This window comes from Ahaetulla prasina, chromosome 3 (genome assembly GCF_028640845.1).
Source record: "Ahaetulla prasina isolate Xishuangbanna chromosome 3, ASM2864084v1, whole genome shotgun sequence".
Lineage (NCBI taxonomy): Eukaryota > Metazoa > Chordata > Lepidosauria > Squamata > Colubridae > Ahaetulla > Ahaetulla prasina.
In genome coordinates, this window is record NC_080541.1 from 161,969,738 (window position 1) to 161,997,404 (window position 27,667).

Sequence of the window (27,667 nt, forward strand, 5' to 3'; positions counted from 1 at the left end):
AGTTTTTACCTTGACAAGCTCAGTATACAAGCTAAACTCATCATCAGCATTAGTTCAACTAGCCAGTTAGATAAATACATCTCTCTGATATGCTCCAGCTAATTGCAGTGGCTTCACTTCTGATCATTACGAATGCATGAAGGTTTTAAGAGGAACACGTGAACTCCAAGAGGAATTAAAGAAAGAAATGCAAAGAACAAACTGAATAGATGACTTGACATCAGTAACTAGGAAAATTCTAGAATAGATCAATATGAAATCACATTGTAAGCAATCTGTTCAAAATGTACTTATCAATGATTCTCCTTTTCTGATTAGGTAACTTCATTTATAGATTATGAGGTTGCTTTAAATATAATATATATTAATTTTAGCAAAGTGTTTGATCAAACAAAACTATGGAGTTTTTATTCTTATTATATGATTGTGATTTTATGTTCATTTAATTGCTACCCTACCTTGTTTTTACTTCACAATCATACAAATAAGAATGTCACAGGAGTTTGGGGTCAAATACTTTGTTAAAATTGAATCAGTTATATAGAATATAGCTGATTCAAAGACTGTATTCAAAGAGTACTCATCAATGCTTCCTTTACTGACTAGACAAATGTATTTCCTTTCAGTTTTTTACTCTTCAGTAATTATAGAAATTATTTGAATAAAGGGATATAAGGCATGCTTAGTTCCAGATGACAGAAATAATATTCAGCATTAAACTGAAGTGGACTGAAAACAATAGCATTAAATTTAACAGAGATAAATCAGTATTCTTAACTTAGGAGGCAAAATTAGAATACCTGATTGCGGGATAAGAAATGGCTGAATTGATGAAAGAAATTGAAAAAAAAATAAATCTTGGAAAAGTAGTTGGCTGCAAAGTAAGTACAAGGCAGCGGAACAATTGGTTATAAAAAAGGCAAATATAAATTTAGATTACCTTAAGATGAATATAATTTTCAAATTATGGAAAGTATCTTTTATTTTGTTGTGCTATGTTCAGTCCATTGTGAGATGCTGTGTGGATTCTGAGAACCACACTCAAAAATTCTTAAAGAATAATTTCAGAGAAGGAGGCGGTCTAAAAATTAAGTTCTGAAGAGATATTGTTGGAAATGTGTATGTGTTATCTGGAAAAGAAGACCTGAGAGGAGATAAGAAAGCAATAATGAAAAATGTCACACGAAAGGACAAAACATGTTGTCCATGATTCCAGAGCAAAGATATAGTATAATTAATTTCAGTTAAAGGATAGCAATTTCCAATTGAATGGATTTTCAAAATGAAAAATAAACACCACACACTTTTTCTAAAAGTGAGAATAGTTTGACACTAGAGCCAATAATCACTTTATCAGATATGTTCAAGTGGAGACTGAAGAACCACATGTTATGGATGTGTTATTTTGGATACCAGCACTGAGCAAGGGTTATAGCTTGGTGCCCTAATTGGTCCCTTCTAACTCTATGAATACAATCAAACCGTATGATGTTTGTTTCAGCTTGGGCCAAATTATTCTCTCGCAGCCCTAAGAAGCCCTAGGAAGGAGGCAATGGCATAGTACTTCCAAACTCTTACCAACACACACGCACACATACACATAATCCCCTCCCTCTCTCTCATAGTAAATTTAAAGGTCAAATTATTTTCGTATAGGGTCAGATAAAGCAGATAGAGATATTATAAGCTGTTAGAGACAGAAAATAATTTTACAGTTTCATATTGTTTTGTAAAGCATATATTCTTTCTCAGAAAAATGAATGGGAAGTTTTGTATGTAGGAAATTCACCTTCAAATACCATCTTGGAATTGGCATATTTGACACCCCTAAAAAGTTGAAATCTGTTACAGTCCAATTATTTCTGCGAACATGGATTTCTCAATATTTTATATTAGCTACTAGACAGTTGGGCTGTGTAATAGCATGCTAATTCAGATTTGAACTTTATGATCATGTTAGTGTCTTTTGAATATCTAGATAAAAATGTTCAGCTAGCTGCTGAAGATATCATTTTCAACACTAACACTGATTCACATAATGTGCTTATATGATATAGTGGATACATTTGAGTAATTATTTTACAGATTCATTTTGGTCTGCAAGATTAATTGAGTTGGCAAATGTTAATGAACTTTCAATGACTAATAGTTTTAAAATTAGCAGAAAAACAATTGAAATGGATATTATATTGCACATTCAGTTACTAATCTTCAGCAATTATAGTTGATCTAAATATTTCTTTTGCATTTGAACAAGTATGTTATTGTATAAAATTCAAATTGATAATCATAGCTGAAAACAATTTAAAAACTTGAACTGCATATCTCATTCATATAAACTCCCCTTCTCTTATTGTTAAATAAATGACTTCAACTTTAATAGTTTAACTGGGTAAAATGAGTATATGTAATATTAGCTTTGATTTATATATGAATATGTTAATTTTGGGGAGTTTTCCCCTTTTCTCCTTTTTCAGGTAAGTACACAAATACATTTTAAAAACTACTTGAAATTTTTTTTGCATATGGCTATCTCCCCAAAAACCTGTTTATAATGATGATGAAGCAATTATATTATATATAATTATATATAAAGTTCATTTTTTATTACAATAATGTGTTTTTCAATAATGTATCAAAATCTGAACTTTTTGTCTAATTTCCTGTAACCTAAGATTCCTGTAAATTAATGCCAAATGTTATCATAAAATAAATTGATCATAAAACTTAGCCTAGAATTCATTATATCTATATTTCTAACACAGAGACTGTTAAAAGCATATTTAACCACCCACATGACACATATGGAATTTTGTTAAGTACTTTCGTTAATTTTTATTGCCTGGATCTTATATATCTTTAAGTTGAATATGTTTTTGAGTTTTTAAAATGTACACAGAAGTATTGTGTTTAAAGACCATTTCACAGAGTAACAGAAACCTATAAGGATTAAAGAGTAACATGGAGACAAGCTGTTCAAACATAATCTGTTAGGAAATGTAAGTTAAAATGCATGATTTTGTTGTTGTTTATTCTGAAGTTGTAAGAACAAATTTTCTATTCCTTTTTTTTGCAACAAGACATCACTTTCATTTAATAGAAATCATTTTAAGTCATCTAACAAAAATCTTCGGTTCATACTATCAAAGATACAAGATAGAGTATGGACATTTTGACACAAATTTATTTTCAGGGTTATAGACAGTAAGAGACATCCAAACAGAAAAACACTGAAGTTTGGATATTTTTTTAGGATATAGAGTATTACTTGGAATAATAAACTGAAATAAAGTTTTCATTTTACCTATTAAAAAGTGGTCTAGGGCTTCTGGGTGGCGCCACCTTTCTCGCTGGGTGCTAATTTATGGCACTCCGCATTGAATATGGTAAAAGCCGGATTTAACAACTGATCCCGGCTTCATTTCCCTCTCTGGTTGAAAGAGAGAGACAGAGCAAGGGGGAGGAATTTGGTAGATTCCTTTAGGGGCTTTGTTTTTGTAATACAAAGTCCTGAACGGTCGAATCCCCTTATTTACCCCTCCCCCACCTCCAGTATTCTCTGCGCTCCTGAAAAAGCAGGAAAAGAGGAAGGTGTCCACTTCTGCTAGCAAATGATTTCTTTTTGTGGATACGAAAAGCAGGCGGAACGAGTGTGAGGAACAATTATTGGTTTGCAAGTATTTTTGATTTTCTGACTTCCGCCCCCCCTTCAGTTTCGTTTTAGAGAAACTGAAAGCAGAGCGATACATCAAAGGGAGCTTTGCTGTTGAATCGAAACTGAATGGAGATTTTATCTTATTGTGTTTGACTGTGGACTGTTGGATTATATTACGCTGTTTAAGTACTTTACAAGGGGATTCTCAGCAGGAATTTTGTTAAGGAGGTTCTTTCAGAAGAATGGATTCGTGACTTTATACAGGACTACACAGAAAGTATGTATTTAATTATTCAAAAATACGAATTGATAAAAAATGGGGACGTTTTGGATGAGAGTTTGGAGCAAATTAACCAGTGCAATTATTCGGAAAATGGAATGGAGGACATACAAATAAAAGTGGATAAATATGAAGATTTGATTGTGAAGAAACAAGGTGATCTAAAGAAGTTTTCTTTAAATAGTTTGGATGAGCTGCCTGAATTTGTGCTACAGGAGATTGTCCTCAAATGGAAAAGACTCACAAGCTTAATGTTTCCCAAGAGTTCTCTTTTGGACTGATGGAATATACGGCAGTAATTTTTGGATTTCTGGACATAAGGAATTACTAGGAAATATTGTGATTGACTTTTAAAAGGAGCAACGAAGGAAAGACAGAGATTAATGCACCAAAAAATGGCAAGAGACAAAAGTATTATTTTTGAAACAAGGTTTTTAAAATATTAATAGACAAAATATTAGTGTCCCGAAAGGCAATTTGTGATTATAAGAGACTAGATATTTGGATATACTGGATTTTGATGAGGAAGGACTAAAGTTGAATAGATATTGTAATTAATTAAATAATATTGTAATTTTCTCTATTGAAATTTTATAAATTTTATAATCTGTTGTATTGAATTTTAAATAGAATATTCTTGAAAGGTCTTATGTAAGAAAGACTTGGGGAAATTATATGGTTATATGGTTATAGAAGCTATAAGGGAGATATTCTCTGAACTGGATTGGATTTTTATGCTTTAGCTGGTTTTAAATATTTTAGGATTAATTTGTTCTACTGATTTATATATTTTATTACTGTTTATTGTTAATTTTTTGAAGGATTTGGTTATGTAAGGAGGAAGTCAGAGCTAGAGAGGGAGAATTGGTATAATAGTTTTGGGAAAAAAAATTTTTAGCATATGTTTGTTTTATTTTTAACTATACCTTGTGTTTGTTCCGGGAAGCCAGGGGGGGAGGGGGTTTGTGAAGGGAGAGGGGTTGGGGGGAAAGGGGGGGAAAATTTTTTTGTAAAACTTTTTGAATAAAAAAAAAAAAGTGGTCTAGAAATTGAACATCATAAAAAAATGAAGAGGGTGTAAGGTATTTATATTTCAAACTCTCTTGAGTTTAAACCCAGCACCTTTTCCTTCTGTTTTTTCCCCGGATTATTGAAAACTCTCTTTTACATGCTATTAACTTTATGAAAAAAAACTGTCAAAAGTGTACTAAAGAAATTCAAGGAAAATTGCAAACTGATTGCTTTTGTACAAACTAGTACACTGCCCTGGAAATGTGCTAATGTTCCTCCTGAGTAGGAGTGAGAAACTTTTCCTTTGAGTCAAGAAACAGACAAACCGCTTTGATACATGTCAAAGGCATTTACATAAAACAATCTTAAAAGTGTATTTTTACCTTGAATTTACTTTTTTAAAACTTAATACAGAGGTAGATTTACGGTGATCTGCAGCCTTTACATCTTAACCAATTCTCAAGGAATCACCTTAAAAAGTATATGACCATATGAAATTGGAACCCTGTGGCAAGTGGAGAACAGAAGTTGAGAAAACAACAAGGCCTGATAATCTGGCTGGCTGCATATTGTGCATCTCTGCCATAAGAATATTTTAAACTTCTTATCCACAATCTGTTCCACAGTCTTAAAATGACGAAGTCAGAATATGTTCCCATGTGTCACTTTGTATTATCCTCATACATGGGCATCTGGGTTAAATAACATGCACAAGGACATAATCACATACATTCTGTGACTTATGTATTTGCATTAAACATCATGTTATTACTTTAGCATAATTGCAGTTTGCTGTGGATCTTGCTATCCTCATATGGTGTTTTATATTTGAAGTAATGTTTCTAGATCAGTTTTCCATCAGGATGATCAGGTCTGCATTGCAGTCAGGAATGGCCGTGTCCACAATCAGAATCAGCACAAAATATGTTAATTCCTGATGAGTTCAGGTGGCCATGACATGGGATATACATTTAAAATTAAATATGGAATCTGACCACAAAGTCCTGGGAAATTGTAATTGGTCCACAATAAAGGAATAAAAATCTGTTGAGGTAGTAATCTCCATCACAACACCAGGACTTTTTGCCATATGATTTCTTCAAATTCACAATGTTATTAATCATTATTACATATTTCACTGGAATCAAATAACGATTTCATCAATGTGCCATAGTTTATCACGAGATACTATTTAATTATTTTCCTTTCTTGCTTTTTTCTCTGCATAGTTTTATATAATTACACATTCATAATATGTTTATAGTCTTCCTTAAATCATACAAGCAAATGTCTGAACTTCAATGTTATTGTGTAAAAGAAACAATAATTTCTCTTTTTCTTCATGCACACATATGCATTCATACAATGCAGTGCTTGTTACCGTTTGCATATCTCCTGTGTTTTTATAGGCTCAGAACAATTGGGGAGGGGGTAGAAAAGAGGACTGCAGGTAGAAGAATTAGTAAAATTGCCATCATTTGTAAGCAGAAAAGATTTACTAGATAATAAGAAATAATTCTTCTACCTATTGTGAACCAAATATAAATCTAACCTACTGAACTAAGAAGAAGCAACTTTATACCTATCAATATTCTGCTTGTGGCCACCTTACTTTGTACACATCAGATGTGCTATACAGCATGACTTTCATGAAAAAGAATCTTATTTTTGTTTTAAAAAACATGTAAGGTAACATGCTGCAAAAATAAATAAATAGTCTCTAAAACCTCCTTTATTTACTAGATGTCTCTAGACCCAATAATGGGAAATGAGCCCAGCTAATCAGAAAGACAAAAGAGGAAGAAAACTGTAAAATAGAGACATCCTAGAAGGTTATAAAAAATGTCATGGATAGATTGATAAATGAATATTGAGGTCCATGGCTAGGCAAAACCTATTTGTGGTAGCCATTTTATAGAAAACTCATGACATGCTCAAAAAACTATGCTTGCCACACTGAAAAATGTATTTCCGATCATGATTAGTTCAGTATTAGGAAAATGACTTTTTGTTTAAAATAAATCACTATAGTAGAGTAGCCCCTATTAAATATGTCTACAACTTCAATACTAGGAAGAGAGCTCTACGATTAAATCTTAAACATGCAACTTACCTATCCTGATAAGTAGTAATGGCAATACTAGGAAGCGTCAATAAGGGCAAAGTTGTGGGTCTAGAAATGTTATCTGGTGTTCTTGCTTTTTCACTCTGTCGTTGAGATAACGGTGGTAATAGTAAATTAGCAGAGCAGCACCTTCTTCCCCTCCAGAGATCTATGCCAAGAGTGTGGCTGGATGCACTATAAGACTTGCTGAGACGACATTCTAAATAATCTTTAGCAATCTAAAAGAACAAATAGAAAGCTGAATTATATAAGAAGCAATTTTATAAAACTAAATATAAAAATTTAGAATTGCATCACAATTTAATTACAAAATTGAACACACATAGTTCCTATACAAGAGATTCTTAAAATAAACATTAAATTTCACACTAAAAAGAAAAATTACAAATAAGGAAAAAGGAAATGTGCTGCAATTCAACCATTAGTCTGAATGCAAATGTTAAGCACATAATTAACTCTCACATGTGACTCAATAGGTTATAGTATTAATTTTATAATAAATTATTTTCTTTCTTCAACAAAGCATTAATTTATTCCATGTCCTCCCAAAATTTCCTTTCAGCTTTTGCAAATCCCAACTAGGATTGGAACCCTATTCAGGCACTAAATGAAAACTGTACTACTGGGATGTAAGAATTATCAGTGTCTATACACACATACATCTCTCTTTCCATGCAACAGCCAAGATATTGAAACTGAATATGGTTGTATTGTTGGAATGATTAGAAACAGTATTTCAGCTAAATATAAGTAAAGAGTCCCATTGGAATGGAGGCAATAACCTTCAACAACAGTAAGAAAGTAATGTTGACTAAAAGGGCTTGAAAAAGACAAGAAAGATTTGCCCAAATTGAGCTAACAGAAAACAAAATTGGAAGCACTGAATATAGTATATCTAAAGAGATATACACTGGGCAAAAACAAAATTTTAATTTCAGTTACATGCAAATCAGAAAAAAAACTTTGTATAGGGTGCTAAATTGTTGACATTATGTACAGATTCTTTGTTATTGATCATTAAAATGTTGGAAATAAAAATGCCAAGATTTTATGGGATAACCATATTTCAAACACTACACCTGCTTCTTCTTTAAAACAATAACAAAGCATTGATTTCTTCATTAATGCTTTCTTCACAAAGCATTAATTAATTCAATGAATATATATTTGGACAATGTTCTGCATCAGAATCACTGTAAGACATTACATACAAGTTAAAAGCCATCAATATAATCAACATTAAAGTTTTAATACAGGTAGTCCTTATCTTAGGACTACAATTGTGCCCAAAATTTATGTTGTTAAGTGAGAAATTTGTTAAATGAGTTTTGCCCCATTTTACGACTTTTCTTGACACATTTGTTAAGTGAATCACTGCAGCTATTAAATTAGTAACATGGTTGTTAAGTGAATCTGGCTTCCTCATTCACTTTGCTTGTCAGAAGGCCACAAAAATAAATATGAGTCAGTTTTCAAGCATCCAAATGTAAATCACATGACCACGGGGATGTATAATGGTCATAAGTATGAAAAATGGTCGTAAGTCACTTTTTTCAGTGATGTTGTGACTTCAAACGGTCATTAAGTGAACTATTGTAAGTTGAGAACTACCTGTAAATATCTAACAGCAATACAGGATTAGTTATATTTTATCTGAAACAGACAGACAGACAGACAGACAGACAGACAGACAGACGTATGTGTGTTTATACTTACCCCTTCTGTAGGGACAGTCATTACACTCCTACTTTTCTTCATGATGGTAGTAGAAAATCACTTCAATTATAAGCACCCTTTTCAATTGTGCTTCTGCCTAACCAATAAACCTGGTCAAAAAAGGAAGAAGAAAACCATATTTCAGTATTTGTCTTCAAATTTAAGAATGGAAACAAGGTCTGGCTTGTACATTACCAAGAATGGTAGAAATGTTATCATTAACATGATATTTTCTCTATTAGGTAAGTATTGTTTAATTGAAAAATATTCCTCGGAGATCCTCCCCCAAGATGGCTGCTGAACAGTAGAATTTTTCTCTCCTGCCAAGGATCTGCTGATTTTGCTGCCAAGGCTGTTTTTTTGGCAGTGCTACTTCTTGGATTCCAACGGGAGCACTTAAGAATAACCCAAGACAATTTTCAGATAACTGTAAACACACAGTGCATTTTTGGGTAATGAAAAGTATCTTGATTTCATTTATACTTATATTGCCCTTTCACCTACAGGGATTTTGCATTTTATTAATTTGCAAAGTTTGGAGCTTATTTTTTAAAATTTTCTTTTAATTTTGTATTGAAATACTCCAAAAATTTCCTCCTTGTTTCTTGATCCATTTTTTTTTTACTCTGAAGAAATTACATGAATGTTCTTTGTTCCCGACCTTGAAAAGCTGTCTTATCTTCGGTTACCAGCTTACAAGATAGCAAATAATATATCAGTTTACAGACAAGACACTATAGCTGACATTTAAGCAAAGACTGTTTTTTAACATACAAACCCAATCTGAAAACATTTATAAAAAGTTTGACAATATAATAATGGCTACAAAGAATGCCGAGATCCAAGTAACTGCAGTTAAACCAGATTTACAAAAGGAACTTGGCTTGAAATTGGCAGATTCGGTGGAAAAGACTGACAGAAATATGGACATTACAGACTTAGAACTGACTGAGTGGATGAATGATAAATGGTTTCCCTTAAGAAGACTGAAGAAGATTGAGGAATGGATTTATTATACTCAACTGGAAAACTATTTCATCTGGACTCTTTTGGGAAGATAGATTGATTTTGGAGAATGGATTTATTATATTTAATGTTCTTTCCCCTCCATTTAGATTATTTTAGACTTCTCTTTTTATATCTACTTTCCGTTTTAATACCTTCTAATTTTTCATAATATTTTAGACTCTGATGTATTTTCTATGCTTTATAATTACTATATCTCACCCTCCTTAAACTGAATTATGACTGTAATTAAAATTGATTTAATGAGAAATTATTCATAAAAGTAAAGTTTTTCCCTATCCAGTTGCTTCCAATTCTACGGGCAGTGCTCCTCTCTGTTTACTACCTGAGGGAGCAAGTATCATCTGAAGACATTTCTGTAGTCATGTGACCACTACGACTATACACCAAGACACATGGAAAGCTATTATCTTCCCACCAAAATGGTATCTATTTATGTATTTGCATTTAAATGCTTTCAAACTGCTAGGTGGGTAGGAACTGTGGCAAGTAATGGGAGCTCACCCCATTGTGTAGCATTCAGGTCTCAAACCTGAAATGGCAGCTTTCCCGCTGATAAGCTCAGCATCTTTAACTGCTGATCCACCAAATTCATACAGGTTTACAAATATATCAGTTAGGGTTTCTATTAGTTATATGTTCCCATCTTTAACATTGTAATGCATCTTGGGGCACCTGAGAAAAAAGTCTAGAAGTTACAACTGGTGTAAATGTGGTAGCTACACTAGCAAATGGCTATTAAAGAATAATGTGAGTTGGAAAAACTGAACTCAATTAGGCAGTATTGTACTGCTGAAGAGATTTGAATTTCAATCAAATCTCCCAGATTCCATATACGTAGCCCATGACAATCGTATGTTAAAGTTTTGCCTGGATACATAAATAAAGAGGAAACTACTTTAACTTGTGGCATTGGATGTTCCATGTGAAAGGATAAGATATTATTATTAATATTTATTTATTTATTTGTCAAGCATGTATAAGATAACAGATATAAGTATAAACATGATTATGAACACAGGAAATGGATACAAATAAATGGGGACAGTAAGACAGGGACGGTAGGCACGTAGGTGTGCATATGCAAGCCAGTTACAGACCTCTTAGGAATGGGGTGAGATCAACAATAGACAGTCTAAGGTTAAAGTTATGAGGGGTAAAGGAAGAAAAAAGTAAAGAATTTCCCACTTTTTCCAGCTTAGCAGTGTTAGTTCTATATTGTACTAACAGTATAGAACTGTAAAATTTTACACATAAAATGCTAAATTACAGTAAGACTGTAAGAAATATGCCTAGTATTACTTTCTTACATAGTAGTTTTTTAACATAGTGTATTCCAACTCTTTATTTCAATGTTCTTGCAAATAAGATCCACATTAAAACATTTTTATCCTTTCAGACATTTCATTAACCAAACTAGGTAACATCATCAGTGCTAGCATGTCTGCAATAAAACAAGCAAGCTCAGAGAGCACCAAGGACCCCTTATGTCAACCCTGAGCTACAAATATTCTCCTTTAGTCGCAACCTTTTTATCTGCCCATTAAAAAAATGTTCAAATTAAGAAAAGCATATTTTATAATTGATAATATTTCATGAGTCACTGCTAATGCATTTAGATCAAATTGGGAAACCAAAATTGTTTTAAATCATTCAGACACTCTGCATGCATTAGCAATCCAAATTCCTTCTGCATAAACTTTATAAAATTTGAACAGCAACTTTCTGATCAAATGAGGACCAGAACAGTTGAAGATGTCTCATGTGCTCTTACATCATTGACACAGAAGAACAATTGATGTTATTTTTGAATTCACAGGTGGGCAGAGCAGTTCTCCAGGGTTCCCCCCCCCACCTTTCCAGGAATAGTAATGATTTAACAGTCAGAAACTCTGTATAATTAATGGATCTTCTTTAATAGGTAAGGACAAGCTACTTCTTGCAGAGTATGAAATCATGGTATGGTTATGAATAACACACAGTGTGAACTTGGATCAACAGCTGATTTAAATTGAAAAGGAGTACCCATAGTTTGTTAAAGGTTTACTTATTTCAGTCATGGCTTCCTGAGTCATGTAAATCTGCCTAGGATTTTCATCTATGGTTAACTCCCCATGTGCCCACCAGATTACAAAGGCAGTAAAATGAATGTATAAAGAGGGTAGGAAAAAATTCAGCTTCCTGAGCATCTTATTTTGCAGCTCTGATTGCTAATAATCCGCTGTAGAACCACTACAGTTTTCACAAAAACAGTAGCATCAGACAGTCAGACATAAAAAAAGGTATATTTATCAGCCGACATTGACTGAAACTGTCCATAGTCTTCATATCACTCTGGTACTAAACCTGATTACAAGCATTCTATTTCTATTACTCATAATAAACATTAGAAATTAGACGATTCTGATAAACTAAAAACTGCCTGAAGAATTTCTATTCAATGTGTTTTACAATGTGTTTTATAAGTGAAAGCATGCAAACTTAAACTCAAGGGTACTGAGTCACAGGTAATAAGGCACAAATTGCAAATATACAAATTCTAAGAATTAATGGGCAATATCGAACAGTGTTTACTCTATACTTTACTTCTGGGAACAGATTTGCTCTCATTCCTGCAAATATGTGTTCCATAGCTACTCAAGACAAAGGAAAGAAATAAAAAAATCCATAGTGCAGGATGTACCCTGAAGTTATTTTGCTTGGCATATGAATATGATGCACACATATTGCTTTGCCAGAGACTGAATTTCAGTCAGGTAGAGATATACAGTCATCTCTTAACAGTCAAAAACTGAGCTAAGAAATTTCATGAACAGATTTTTCAGGATACACAAAGAAATCCTAAAATATTCCATGGATCAAATCAAAATAACATATAGATGGCACAACGTATAAAAAGGTAAAGGAATCCCTGCTGATTTTACTCTGCTAGCTGGTGCTTCTCTCCCTTTCAAGACCATTGAATCAGCGCTGTCTGAAAACATTTCCATGAGCACTCCGGAGCACTGTTACGTACCCATTGCAGTGGTGCTTATTTATCTATTCACATCTGCATACTTCCAAACTGGTAGGTTGGTAGGAGCTGGGGTGAGAACAGGAGTTAACCCCATCACACAGCACCTGGGTCTTGAACCTGGGCTCTTGACTTTCCAGCCGACAAATCCAGCGTCTTACCACTGAGCCATCATGCCACCCAATGTACAGCACAATATATAGCAACTACTTTATTCACCAGTAGTAATTATAGTTATTCCATATGATAGAAGTATAGAGCTTTGTTAGTGCTAAAAGTTACTGTACTGAAATTCTTCATGGAAAATTATTACTCTATAGCAGTGATGGCTAACATTTATGCTATCATGTGCCAGGAGGAGGGGGCAGGGGAATTGCACGCTTACGTGCCCACACCCAAAATTCTATGCGCCCTGCCCCTGGGCATGACCCTCCCTCCCTCCCTTGTTCCTGGCACGCGATGGCCTGATAGGCCCGTTTTTCTCTCACACCTGGCTCCAGAGCCTCTCTATGAGTCTGGGGAGGGCAAAACTGCTGGAGGCCCGAAACTGCCCATTTGCCGACTTCCAGTTGGACAGGAAGTGATGTTTTTTGCTATCCCCAGCATCCAGAGACTCCGTTTTTGTCCTCCCCAGACTCATAGAGAGGCCCTTGAGCCAGGTGAGAGAAAAACGGGCTTTTCCCACCACCACCCAGGCCCTGGAGACAGGAAACAGCCTGTTTCCTAGTGGGCCCAGAAGACCCAAAAATCAGCTGGCCAGCACGCACATGTGTGCCAGAGCTAAGCTCACGTGCCCACTGATATGGCTATGCATGCCACCTGTGGCACGCATGCCATATGTTTGCCATCAGGGCTCTATAGCATAGAGTTTAGTATAGTTTGAAAATAATTAGGAAGAACTGGTTCAGCCCACACATAAACACAGCATAGATTTGCTAGCCTGCTTTTTCATGCTTTTATGGGAGCCTGTAAAAGGCTGCTGCTGCTTTAAGAGTTGTATTATGTGATTGGACATACAAGGAATTTGACTTGGTGCACACTGAGAGCATATGCATCAAGACAAATTTCTTGTATGTCCAATCACACTTGGCCAATAAAAAATTCTATTCTATTCTATTCTATTCTATTCTATTCTATTCTATTCTATTCTATTCTATTAATTTTAATAAGTGGATTTCTTAAAAGCTATATTGGAAGTGTAGTATATTCCTGAAAATATAGCACTACCTGCAATAAACATATACATATTAAAATTTGATTAACTTTGTTAGATAGGGTGGTATTTGTATTTACATTGTGAGGCATGCTGCTTGCAAGGAAATGCCAGGTCTAATTCTTCATATCATTATTAGGAAGGATCTTGGTAGCAGAAGGAGAAAGATCTCAGTCTGATACTTTGTAGAATTATTTCCCTGATTACTTTGATTGAAACATGATCTAAAATAATTGAAAGGTGTTGTATATACTTATGAGAATGTACTGAAACCTCTCAGGTCCAAACAAGTTAGAAAACCTTACACTAATATAAGAAGTAAATAATACCTAATTACATAATTTGTATTAAAATCTCATATCCCAAATACTAAGCATTACCTACAGTGTCAAGCTAACAAAAATTAAAGCAGAGAAAGATGAAAGGTCTAATTTGATATTTATAACAGTATTTGTATATACAGTAAGTTGGCTGTGGATGCCTTTCTACTCCAATTACTTGAAGACAGGAGAACAGTTTTCATTCTGTATTAAATATGACAGAAATGACAGCATTATGATTTTATTACAGACAGGAACAGTCTGTCTTAGAATGCTTAGAAAACAATATTTTATGTAATGGCCTAGAAATCTCTGTGTAATAATTGAAAGGTTTCTGGTGTCTTCAAAAATGTTGTGCATAACATGGGCTTTTATCTAAAAAAACATGCCAAGCTTTCAAGAAGCTGGATCCAGGAAAAATAATCCTGATCTACCATAAATATTCCTCTTAGCAGTAAATTTTTAACACAGTATTTATTCCTTTTTTGTACCAAATCTCAAATAAACCAGATGGTAAATTTAATCATAATCAACAATGTTTTAAATAATGTAAATATAAGAACACTAAAAGATACCTTTGCTCATATAGCTGCCAGTTTTGCTTTGCTTCTTTACAATGTTTCTTAAAAGCTTTATAATTTATCTGTTGTAGCAGACGTCTTCTCCAATTCCCCATTGCTTTGTTCACAATGTTTTGAACACTTCTTTGCAAATCACAACGAGACACAGAAAATATTAAAGTCATGGTTTAATATAGGGCTTTTTGTACTCTGTGTGTGTGTGTGTATCCATCCCCTGCTTGAGCATTGGGGTTGATGGAAGACCTGCAAGTTTCCTCCCAACCTGTTATTCTACATTCTATTGCACTGGTCGTCAACCTTTGCAGCTTGGCGGCAACGGCACAGGGGAAAAGGGGAAACTGGCCAGACACACCAGCGCACATGCAGCCCTTGCACGAGTGGCGGGCACACATACACACAGTTCCTATTGGCCCGCCACTCACACAAGTTGAGTTGCACACACACATGCGCACATGCTGGCCAGCCACTTGCACGACCCAATTCCGAATAGGCCAAGGCTCAATAATGTGCTGCAGACCAGGAGTTAGGGACCCCTGTTCTATTACACAGGGTTAGGGACCCCTGTGTTTGACATCATAACCAGAAAATGGAAATATGGCAGTAAAAACATAAACAGTTGAATAAATGGCTGGGGAAAAAACCCCAGAATAATGTTGTAGTTTTAGTTAAAGTTCCAAAAATTGCATCATCTGAGACAGCATAATTTCTCTTGAGAGCATAATCAGCATAATTTTGAGACATTGCAAAGAATGATAAATCTGAGGTGCTCTCCTCCTCTCTGGAAGAATTTTGTCAGTTTTATACACATTTCTTTATTTCCCATATCTTGGGAGATCTCAAGAAGATAGATATTAGAGGAGGTACAGACAAACACAGAAATTGAAAACAGACTCTTGAAATTAGGCCCTCGCCATCCTTGCCGAAGTATCTTCATTTGTTCCTTGCTGATGATATACTGAAAGAGGATGAAAAAAGAGAAATTCATCCAGCAGGGCAATACCATTTTCACAGTGCTTTGCAACAGAACAGATGCAGAAAAGACCAGATAGAAATTAGCAACAGGAGTAAGTATCTTATGGTAGCAGGTATATTAAAGTAAGGATGAGTGGACAACATTTTAACTCAATAGAAGAGAAAGGCCCATAGAGAGAAGTGGTAGAAGCAATCTAGTTTAAATAAAAAGCTTCTGTTTCCTAGAATTGGTGATTGATAGCAGTTTGCACACATTTTAAACAGATTCCAAGGCACAGACTTGTATGCATTCCTACAGACATGTTTGCAAGCTTAAACTGTCTTCCAACAAGCAGAATTAATGAAGAATGAAGAGGTGAAATCACAAGTTGCAATCACATGATGTCTTGTTTAATAATTGTTAATGACAGAAGTGGAAGTCATATTGCAAATTTGTCACAATCATGTGATTTTTCATTTAGTAATCCAGCGCTTCATGACAGAGTTATATCCAATTAATGTAGTCATTACATACTTATATATATACTTTTATATTGTATAGTTATTTCAAGCTTACGCTTTATATATACTGTGACAAAATAAATAAATAAAAAATAAAAATAAGACTTGCTGGTTCCAATTGTGGTCTGTAAGCAAGGATTTTCTGTACCCACATCCTATGTCAAAAGGTCAGTCTAACATTTTATTTTGTCTCAGTTTTATTGGTGGCAAAATATCTCTCTGACCCTTTGTCTGGTTTGTGTTCTTTGTTTCATTTACTTTGCAAATTTTAAATACCTATGTTTAAAGTTCCATTGTATAGCGCAGTGATGATTAACCTTTTCGGCACCAAGTGCCAAAACTGGAGTGTGTGCACGCATGTGCACGCACTCATCAGAACACTGGAACCCAGAAGAGAGCAGCTGGCTGGTGCGCATGTGTGTGGTAGCCAGCTGCTCTTCTGGATTCCAGCACACGTATGTGCGCCAGCCAGCTGGTCCGGCGCACATGCGGACCGGCCAGCTGCTTTCTTCCATGTTCCAATGCGCGCATGCTGGTGACCAGCTGGCGCGCTAGAACCCAGAAGAGAGCAGATGGGCAGTGAGTGTGCCCACAGAGGGGGCTCTGCATGCCACCTCTGGCACGCATGCCATAGATTCGCCATCACGGATATATTGTGTACAACTACATTTCAATAAAGACTCATTCAATACAACTTATGTGTGTTTATGTATGCGTCTTTTGAGTCAGCCTTGACTTCTAGCAACTACCTGGACAAGTCCCTGCGATTTTCTTGGCAAGATTTCAGAAGTGGTTTCCCCCTGCCTCCTTCCTTCTTAGGGCTGAGGGTGAATTGGCCCAAAGTCCATCAGCTGGTTTTGCACCTAAAACAGGATTAAAACACATGATCTCCCAGGCTCTAGCATGGTGCCTTAACCACTGCATCAAACTGGATCTCATTCATACAATACAGTAAGTTTATTGCTATTTTGCAAAATCTCTTTCCATTATCCTATTTGGTCACATCCCCACTCATATACATGTGACCAGACAGGTTAATAGAAAGTATATCTGCAAAATAGCAATAAGCATAATGTGCATAACAAGTTGCTTACAAGTGATTCTCATTTAGTAACCACAATGAGAATTAGCAACTTTGTGATTAAGTGGAATGATTGCTAAACGAAAGTTCAATTCTGCTTATGAATAAAATAATCATGAAAGGGAACGTTGTCTTACCTGAACGTCCCTTCTTAGAGAGGGGAAAACGGCCGTCAGGAACGGCCGTCAGGAATGGGTTAAATCTCCTCGTTGCTGATTGGACCGAGTCTTTAACTTGTTGCTCATAGCCCCCGCCTTCTCTTTCCTTCCAGCTTTTTCGGCGAGGCTTCAAGTGTAGGCCACCGTGTAATACTGAAATGAGAAAGAATTAGTGCCCTCCCGCCCCGAAGCCCGTTTAGACAGTCGCCTTGGGTGGGGCTGACGGTCGTTTTCCCCTCTCTAAGAAGGGACGTTCAGGTAAGACAACGTTCCCTTCTCTCAGTCGGGGAAAACGGCCGTCAGGAATGGGACATACCCAAGCTCAATGTCCTACCGGGAGGGATGATGGCAGTCTGTCATTGTTGTTGAGAGAGAACCGTCTGCAGGACTCGTCTGCCAAACGCCGCGTCGGCCGACGCAAAGGAGTCCACTCGGTAGTGTCGAATGAACGAAGACGGGGTGGACCACGTCGCTGCTCTGCAGATCTCGTCAATTGACGCCTGTGCGCCCCAAGCGGCCGACGAGGCTGCGCTCCTGGTCGAATGTGCCGTAATGTTGCGCGGAACCGGAAGAGACAGATTCTCATATGCTGTGGCAATAGTCGCCCTGATCCACCTTGCCAGAACCGATTTGGTCACCTTCTGACCCATAGAGAGCGGTTGGAACGACACAAAGAGAGCCTCCGTCTTGCGGAACGACGCTGTTCGATCAATGTAGATTTTCAACGCCCTCCTTACGTCAAGAGTGTGCCAAACTTTTTCCAAGTGGTGCTTGGGATTGGGACAGAAATCCGGCAAAACAACTTCCTGAGCCCTATGGAATTGACTGTTAACCTTAGGAAGAAATGTAGAGTCTAGTCGTAGCACTACTCTATCGTTGAAGAACTTGCACAGGTCCTGACGGACAGACAGGGCGGACAGTTCTGATATCCTACGGGCTGAGGTAACGGCTATAAGAAAAGCGACCTTGAGCGACATAAACCGGAGAGATGAGTCCCTAAGTGGTTCAAATGGCGTCTTGGTCAGAGCATTGAGTACTGCGTTCAATCGCCATGTTGGAAAACGGTGTACCACCGGAGGGTTGATATTAGCAGCCCCCCGAAGGAACTGTTGAATGTGAGGCTCTTTTGATAGGGGAACAAGTGACCCGCATCTCAACACTGAGGAAAGAGCCACCACCTGCCGTTTGAGTGTATTGGTCGCCAGCCCGGAGTCGAGACCTCGCTGTAGAAAAGCCAGGATGTCCAAGACGGAAGCCGTGGATGCTACTATCCCCTGGGACGAGCACCACCTATCAAAGGTGCGCCACGTGGCCTCGTAAATCCTCTTCGTAGAGTCACGGCGCGAGGCCAGCATGGTCGGAATGGCTTGACTTGGGACCTTCGCCTTAGCTAAGATGCCCCGCTCAATCTCCACACGGCTAGACGAAACCATTGTGGGTCGGGGTGCAACACTGGTCCCTGGTGAAGACACACTTGGCTGTCCGGGATCCTCCACGGGTCTTGGATTGATAGACTCATCAGGTCTGCAAACCAGGGTCTTCTGGGCCAGAAGGGAGCGACCAATATCAATTCTGCCTTCTCCGCGAGGAGCTTCCTTATCACTCTTGGGATCAGCGGGATTGGCGGAAAGGCATATAGAAGACCCGGGGGCCAGCTGCTGCGGAGGGCGTCCACTGACTCCGCCCCCCGTGAACGGAACCTTGAAAAAAACCGAGGGACCTGCTTGTTGTTCTGGGAGGCGAACAAGTCCACCAGTGGGAGCCCGAATCGGGTTGATAACTCGCGGAAATTCACTGGGGACAACGACCATTCTGAATGATCGATAGTCTGACGACTGAGGGAGTCCGCCGTGCAATTGTCCGTCCCCGCAATATGTTCCGCCTTCAATGACCGTAGGTGGGATTCGGACCAATGACCGAGGGAGAGCGTTTCTGTCATCAGTCTGCGAGAACGAGTGCCACCCCACCTGTTTATATGCGCCTTCGCCGTCACGTTGTCCGTGAGGACAAGGACATCTCTGTCCCGGATGAGATCCTCGAACGCTAGAAGAGCCAGGCGGATGGCGCGCAGCTCCAGAAAATTGATGCCGTGGTGGATTTCCGAGAGAGACCACTTGCCCTGTGCTAGATGTTGATCGAGATGGGCTCCCCATCCCGAAAGACGCGTCTGTGGTGATGATGACCCTCGCTGGCTCTCTGAATACTGAGCCTCTGGCTACCGTCTGTGGATTCCACCAATCCAAAGAAACGAGTACCTCCCGTGGAAGAGTCACCCGAAGCCTTGATGAGCTGCGCCGATTCCTTTGATGTGGCAGGAGGAACCACTGAAGAGGCCGACTATGGAGGCGAGACCATGGAATAATATCGTATGACGATACCATTTTCCCTAAGAGCTTGGAAAGTTGGTCCAAGGGAACGGACCGAGACATCCTGGAAATACTAGCTAACTCAGCTAAACTAGTCTGACGATCTGCCGACAGAAAAACCATCGACCTACATGAATCAATTTGTGCCCCCAAGTGGACAATGGAGTTGGAAGGGACCAGATGGCTCTTTTCCCAGTTAATCGAGAACCCGTGTGATTGCAACATTTCTATGGTCAAGGAGATATCCCTGGAAGCCCTATCCTGGGAGGTCGATAAAATGAGGATATCGTCTAGGTAGGCCTGAAGTCGGACAGGAATCCCCCGAATATGTGCCATTAACACCGCCATAACCTTAGTGAAAACCCTGGGGGCCGAAGACAACCCAAAGGGTAAGGCTCTATATTGAAAATGAGAGCCTTTAAAACAAAACCGGAGAAACTTACGGTGATCTCTTCTAATTGGGATATGCAGATAAGCCTCCGTCAAATCGATGGAAGCCATGAAATCCCCCTGTCGTATGCACTCTAAGATGGAACGTAACGAGTGCATTTTGAAACGATGGTAAACAATATATTTGTTCAGGGCCTTCAGGTCAAGAATGGCTCTCCATCCCCCGGACGGTTTGCTTACCACGAAAAGTCTGGAATAGAAACCCTGTTTATGCTGATCAACCGGAACCTGTTGGATGGCCCGGATAGATAGAATATGTTTGACCGCCGACTCCACAAGGGAAACACAAGAAGAGCGGTTAGAAACAGGACACTGCAAGAAGACCGTCGGGGGGGATGGAGAGGAACTCTAAAGCTAAACCATTTCTGATGGTCTCTAGGACCCATCGATCTGAAGTGGAAGACTCCCATTGGGAATAGAAATAAGCTAGTCTGCCTCCAATGGGTAGATCTGGTAAGGAATTATTTGAAACGGCTAAACGGTTTACCTCGCCCTCCCCGGAACGGTTTACGGGAGGAGAATTTGGACCCTGTTCTAACCTGGTCTGCCCGTTGTGAGTTTCCTCTGTACGGTGAATATCTTTGTCTTCGTGATCCTCCGAATTCCTGGTTACGAAAGGAAGAAGAAGAGGCAGTCGAGGGACGAAAATAGGGTTGTTGTCGCAGCTCGCCTCTGCGCGACAAAGACGGTAACACCTTTTTCTTGTCTTTAGTTTCCACCAGGATTGGATCCAGGGAGGCTCCGAACAACTTCGAACCTGCGTACGCGGAAGATGCCAGCCGCCACTTGTTTCTAGTGTCTGCCTTCCAGTGGCGCAACCATAAGAGTCGTCGAGACGTAACCGTAGACCCAATAGCTTTGGCTGAAAATCTAGCAGCGTTAAGCGTTGAATCAGCCGAAAATTCTAAAGCTGCAATAACCTTGTTAAGGTCCTGGTGAGCCCTCACGTCTGATGATGATAAACGACCCTGAAGCTAAGCCACATAATGGAAGCTCTATTAAAAAATGAAGATGCCATTGAAGATCTGATGGCCCAGGCCGAGGCTTGATGGGCCTTGACTAGGGATTGGTCTGCCCTTTTGTCTTCCGGACGAAGAGCCTCATTCTCAGGACCCGTCACGTGAGAGGTCGTCGTGAGGGCGACTACTGGAGCATCCACTGTGGGCACCTGCAGAATGTTTTCTAGATCAGGAGCGCAGTTAAAGAACTTTTTGTCTGTGGCACTGGGGAGAGGGCCCGAACCTGGATAAGACCACTGCCGTTGGACCACGTCCACAAACATCTTTGGTGCAGGAATGGCTTCTGCCACCACCGTGGGTTCCACAAAGAGGCTAGATGAAGTACTAGGTAAGGCCTGGGAATCCGTAAAAGGAGCGTGCGCTGAACCCAGCCCCGTGGTAGCCAATGCTTTAAACAGAAGGGAACGAAACAACTGCGGCTTAAAGAGTCCCACAAATGAAGGTTGTTCTGGCCCAAGGCCTTCGTCCTCTGACAAGGCTTCTCCAGTATCTTCCTCTCCCGATAGTGAGGATTGACTGCCCTCATCTGAGGATTCCTCCCTATGAGGCCTAAACATGGCTGATGCAGAACTTGTAGACCTACTCTGCCTCTCCTTATTTCGGGATTTTGCTAACTCCTGGCGTACAGCCTGTTGAATCATCAACCCAATGGAGTCAGGTAACTGAAGCACTGGAGATCTGGGAAAACTAGGCTCTGGTTGTAGAGCAGATGCCCCAGTCCCCTGAGACACAACCACTGCCTGGCCTGGAATGGAACTAGGATTATCCTGAAATTCCGTCTCTGATAGGGTACGGAACAAAGGGGCAGTCCCCGTTTGAATAATGGACAACTGGGAAGTCCTATCCGGAGACCAGGCCCCAGATCCCTGCATGGTCTGGGCGCTACGTTCTGGGCTTGGTGGGATAGGAATGTCTGTCCTAATCTGTTTCCCCTTATCAATAGGTGAAGGGGACCTGTGGGCCCTCTTGGAGGCCCTGGAAAAGACCCTTTCAAGGGCCTTGTGGCGCCTTTCCTCCGCTCTCACCCCCTTTTTAGCTTTGGTCTTGGTTACCCTCCGCCCCCTAGAAGGGGAAACTTGAGGGGCTGAAGATGGACCCTCCCCAGGATCCTCCTGACTTAAAAACTGAGGAGGTGAAACTGTTAAATCAGGCTGATTAATACTGGCGTCCGCCATTTTGCCACTTTTCCCGCCAATTTACGGCCTCTGCGGCCTACTCACAAGTTCTCAGTTGAATCCACCGGCTCTTTGAGGAGGCTGCCGAACAATGCCCAGCTTGGATCTTGATCGCTGGTAGTCAAGCGGCAAATTTTAAAGTGACCTCTTTTTTTTTTTATTATTATTATTTATTATTTATTATTATTTTGCCGCGCTTCCAATATGGCTGCTCGATTTCCAGCCCGATAGCCACTGACTAGGCTCTCCCCAGCTTCCGCAGCCCCGAAAAAAACCTTCTGTCGATGGGCAGGGCGGGCCGCTCACCTCGTGGCTTCTGGCGCGGCTTAGCAGGGCTCCCTGAGGCAATCCAGCGCTGCGATCTCAGCGGCGAAGGCGGAAGGGCGAGCCGCCGATTGGGAGAGAGCGTCGGGGACCTGCCCGTGAGCTCCTCCAACCAATGCCTCGTAATTTGCTGCTGCTGCGGCCTCAGCACAGCGGGAAAAGCCCGCTAGCGCTTCCCAGCTGTTCGGCAAGCTGCGAAACCGCCGCGGCGGTCTTTAGCGGCTTGGGAGCCCGTCTCCTCCACCGGATATCCAGAAAAAAAGGCAAATAAAAATCGAAAAATGTAAAAAAATAAAAATAAAAAGGCAACAAGTAAGGGAACCTCAAGCGATGCAAAAGAAACTGCCTGAGGTAAATTTAAACATGACTGGTCCGAGCAAAACCGAGTCGAAAAAGCTGGAAGGAAAGAGAAGGCGGGGGCTATGAGCAACAAGTTAAAGACTCGGTCCAATCAGCAACGAGGAGATTTAACCCATTCCTGACGGCCGTTCCTGACGGCCGTTTTCCCCGACTGAGAGAATGAGGATTACCTATATTAGATAGCCCACTTAGTTTTTTTCTTTTTGCAAACATACATAGTAGATTATCAACAGTTATGTTCTTCTGGCTATCTATGTTTATTGCAAATTATTAAAAAGTGTTTCTAAAAAGATGTTTTACTTTAAGCAAATGTGACTTGGGAGAATATTGCTTTCATTTACTATTCAAATGAAGTGGATAATCAGTGAAACAGGCCTTCTTCCATTAATGGAGTGTTGATTAACAAAAAGAGGGAAAGAAACAACAGCAACAAAAAAAGATCACTTTTGTTTTAATCTGTGTCAAGGGACAAAATAATTGTTCTTTGACATCTTAAAGGGTAATACATTTGCTACTGCCAAAAGTGTAGAATATCTATGACACAAGGGAACAAATTTGCTTATCTTAAATACAGAAGATTATCACCATTTTTAAGGGTGTGGTTATGGTAATGGCAAATATTCCCTTAGCATACGCTTTTGAGACACAATATCATCACAATATCATATGTTCTGTCATCCATCCATCCATAAACAAACAAACAAACAAACAAACAAATAGCTTGAGACAGTTGTTAGACATAAACTAGGGATGCATAAAAATATTACACTTGCCTTTTTAAAAGAAATATAGGCACTCTGCAGGTTAAAAATTAGTTTTATTCCCTGTCTTTAACTGAAATTTGTATTTAAGTCAGAGTTTGTACTTACAAACAGACTGCCTATTACTAAAAATGGTGGTTGGCATTGTCCTTTCTTAAGCTGACAAAGTGCTGCAGCCATACAATCCTTTTAGAAACTGCTACTGCCGAAAGTGTAGAATATCTATGACACAAGGGAACAAATTTGCTTATCTTAAATACAGAAGATTATCACCATTTTTAAGGGTGTGGTTATGGTAATGGCAATATTCCCTTAGCATACGCTATTGCAGAAAGGGTAGAACAAAACTTGATGCCAATAAAAATATACAGAGGGATTCCTTTTTTCTTGGCTGTGCTTATATACTTACAGTAAGGCAAGATAATGTCCTTTCTATAACACAAAAGGAACATATTGTAGCCTGATTGGACCTTTATATATTATTTTTGTGAAATGCTGGAAAAAGGCTAGTTGCCAGATGACTGAAGAGAGCGAAAGTGGTCTCTGCCCTCAAAAGCGGGTAAGAAAAAGAACCCCAAGATTGTTGGCTTTCTGACATGGATTCCTAAGAAAATTCTAAACAGATAAAACCAATGATCTAGAAGCACTTTGAAAACAGTACGGTACTTCAACAAGAATAAGTCATCTCATTTTTTAAAACCATGTTATTTCTTTAGCAAATTGTGGAGATGCTAGATGCATCTTTTTTATTTCAGCAAATTATCTTCAAAATATTCTAATTATCAAGTCAGATAAGTATGGATGCATAACAGGACACAGCTGGCTTGAAAATCATATTCAAAGAGTGCTTATAAATGATTCAACTAGAGAGAGATATCAAGTAGGGTAGACATGATTGGTCTTGGGCCCTTATTCTTTATTATTTTCATTTATGACTTGGGTGAGGATGTGGAGGAAATCCTTATAAAATATACAGTTATGTAGACAGAACAACATAAATGGGATACCTAATAATCTATAAAAATTCAGTATAGTTAGAAAGAGGGTTAAAAACAATTAAATGAACTTTAATAGAAATAAATATAAAATATGGACACGAAATATACAGAAATTCCTGGCATGGCAATTGTATTTCTGGGGAAAAAATGAAATAATATTTGATTTATATTAAATATACATCACTAAATGTGATGTGGCTTCAAAAAATAAAAAATGACATTTTAGCTGCATTGATACAATTATGTTTCTATTTTTTTTATTTTTTATTTTGTCACAACAGTATACACAAGCATCAACATAAAACAACAACACATCATATAAGCATATATAAGAGCAAAAGTATGAAATAACTATATTAATTTGATATAATGAAAAGAAACAATAGGAGAGGAACGGTAGGCACTTTTGTGCTCTTATGCATGTCCCTTATAGTCCTCTTAGGAATGGGGTGAGGTCAATAGTAGACAGTTTTTGGTTAAAGCTTTTGGGATTTTGAGAAGAGACCACAGAGTCAGGTAGTGTGTTCCAAGTGTTAACAATTCTGTTACAAAAGTCATATTTTCTGCAATCAAGATTGAAGCGGTTAACATTAAGCTTAAATCTATTGTGTGCTCGTGTATTGTTGCAATTGAAGCTGAAGTAGTCTTTAACAGGGAGGACATTGCAATAGAAGATTCTATGTGTTAAACACAGGTCTTGTCAGAGTCGGCGGAGTTCTAAATTTTCTAATCCCAGGATTTCAAGTCTGGTGGTATAAGGTATTTTGTTGTTTTCAGAGGAGCAGAGAACTCTTCTTGTAAAATATTTCTGGATTCGTTCAATTGTATTAATGTCAGAGATGTGGTATGGGTTCCAGACAGGTGAGCTGTATTCAAGAATAGGTCTAGCAAATGTTTTGTATGCTCTGGTTAGTAGTGTAGAGTTTTTGGAAAAGAAGCTACGCAAAATTAGGTTTACAATTCTTAGAGCTTTTTTTGCTATGTAGTTGCAGTGGGCTTTGGCACTTAGATCATTTGATATGAAAACTCCAAAGTCTTTAACTGAGTGGGGGTCATCTGTAAGGTAATGTCCATCAAGCTTGTCCTTAGTGTTTGGGTTCTTTTTTCCAATATGTAAGACTGAGCATTTGCTGGTTGAGATTTGGAGTTGCCAAGTTTTAGACCAATCGGATACAAAGTCAAGCTCTTTTCGAAGGATAGTAGTATTGGTGGTGGTGTTAAATAGTTTGACATCGTCAGCAAAGAGAACACAATAACTTGAGATAAGGTCACAGAGATCATTTATATATAGTATGAAGAACGTTGGTCCAAGAACGCTGCCTTGAGCATTGCAAGGAGTAATATTTTACTCCTTAATTAATTAATTAATTAAAATTGCAAAGAGTAATAGTTCCACTTTATTCTATTTTATTCAAACCTACCATAGGAGTCAAACAAGCTAGAACAGATGCAGAGAAGACCAATGAGGATAATTTGGGACTACAAATTCAAATTTCTTTGTTTAAAAAAATCAAGGAGCAGGATATAGAATTGGTTCTGTCAATTAGAGCAGGGGTCCCCAACCTTTTGGACCTCAGGGACCACTAAATTCATAATTTTAAATCCCGCAGACCATTAATATGATCTGCCTAATGACCGGCAGGGTGGGCATGGGTAGGTGGTCATGTGACTGGGTGGGCATGGTTAACTATGTCAGTCATGTTGAGGGGCACCTCGCCAGCCTCTACTCGCCCCTCCCCACCCAGCCACTCCTCGCCTCCCCGCCTGGGCTCCTTAAGCCCCCTATAGGAAACAGACTTTGGAGCTAAGCAGCCACCATGAGTTGGTAAAACAGCTGGCTCAGTTCAAATTGGATCTGGCCAAGAAGGAGGCTCAGCAGAAGCACTCACTTGAGGACTATGAGCATAGGCTTTCCAAGCAGAGAGAAGATCTGCAGGAGTGCAAGGCCAGGTGCCAGCTCCTGGAGGCTCAGCGGGCTGAGACAGTCAGCCAGTTCCAGGCCATGATGCAGTCCCAATGGAACAAGACCCTCTGGCTCTTCGCTCCCAGTAGCACTTCCCTCCAACCTTCCTCAAAGCCCTGCAGCAGGAGGCTGAAGCAGACCCACATCAGAATTTCTGCCCCCCTCAGATCCGCACAAAAAGACTCTGAAGGGGAGACTCTCTGCAGCAACACAAACGTTCATTACACGTATGCTGCCCAGGGGCCGTAGTTTGAGGACCCTGATTTAGTGCAATATAAAAAAATGCAAATATTTTTTCTGTGGACTACCAAAATTTTCTCGCGGACCACCAGTGGTCCACGGACCACCAGTTGGTGACCACTGAACTAGAGGACTGGACACAAGATCATGAATTTAAATTACAAGAAGATATATTTCTACTGAATTTTTGACTGAATGTCCTAAAACAAATAATAATAATAATAATAATAATAATAATAATAATAATAATAATAATAATAATAATAATAATAATAATAATAATAACGATGATGATGATGATGATGATGATGATGTTTTAATTTGTATATCGCCCTTCTCCCGAAGGACTCAGGGCGGTG

The 27,667-nt window shown here is 38.7% G+C and overlaps 1 protein-coding gene across 1 annotated transcript in view; it reads right to left on the minus strand.

Moving 5' to 3' along the window:
- PDE4B (phosphodiesterase 4B) overlaps positions 1–27,667 on the minus strand; it is a 304,494-nt gene that overhangs the window by 257,560 nt on the left and 19,267 nt on the right. Inside the window, exons 2-3 of the mRNA XM_058177096.1 lie at positions 8,788–8,897; positions 7,060–7,289 (exon numbers count right to left, since the gene is read on the minus strand). Of these exons, the coding sequence (XP_058033079.1) occupies positions 7,060–7,289; positions 8,788–8,829 (272 nt within the window). The 5' untranslated portion in view covers positions 8,830–8,897. The remainder of the gene's footprint in view (positions 1–7,059; positions 7,290–8,787; positions 8,898–27,667) is intronic.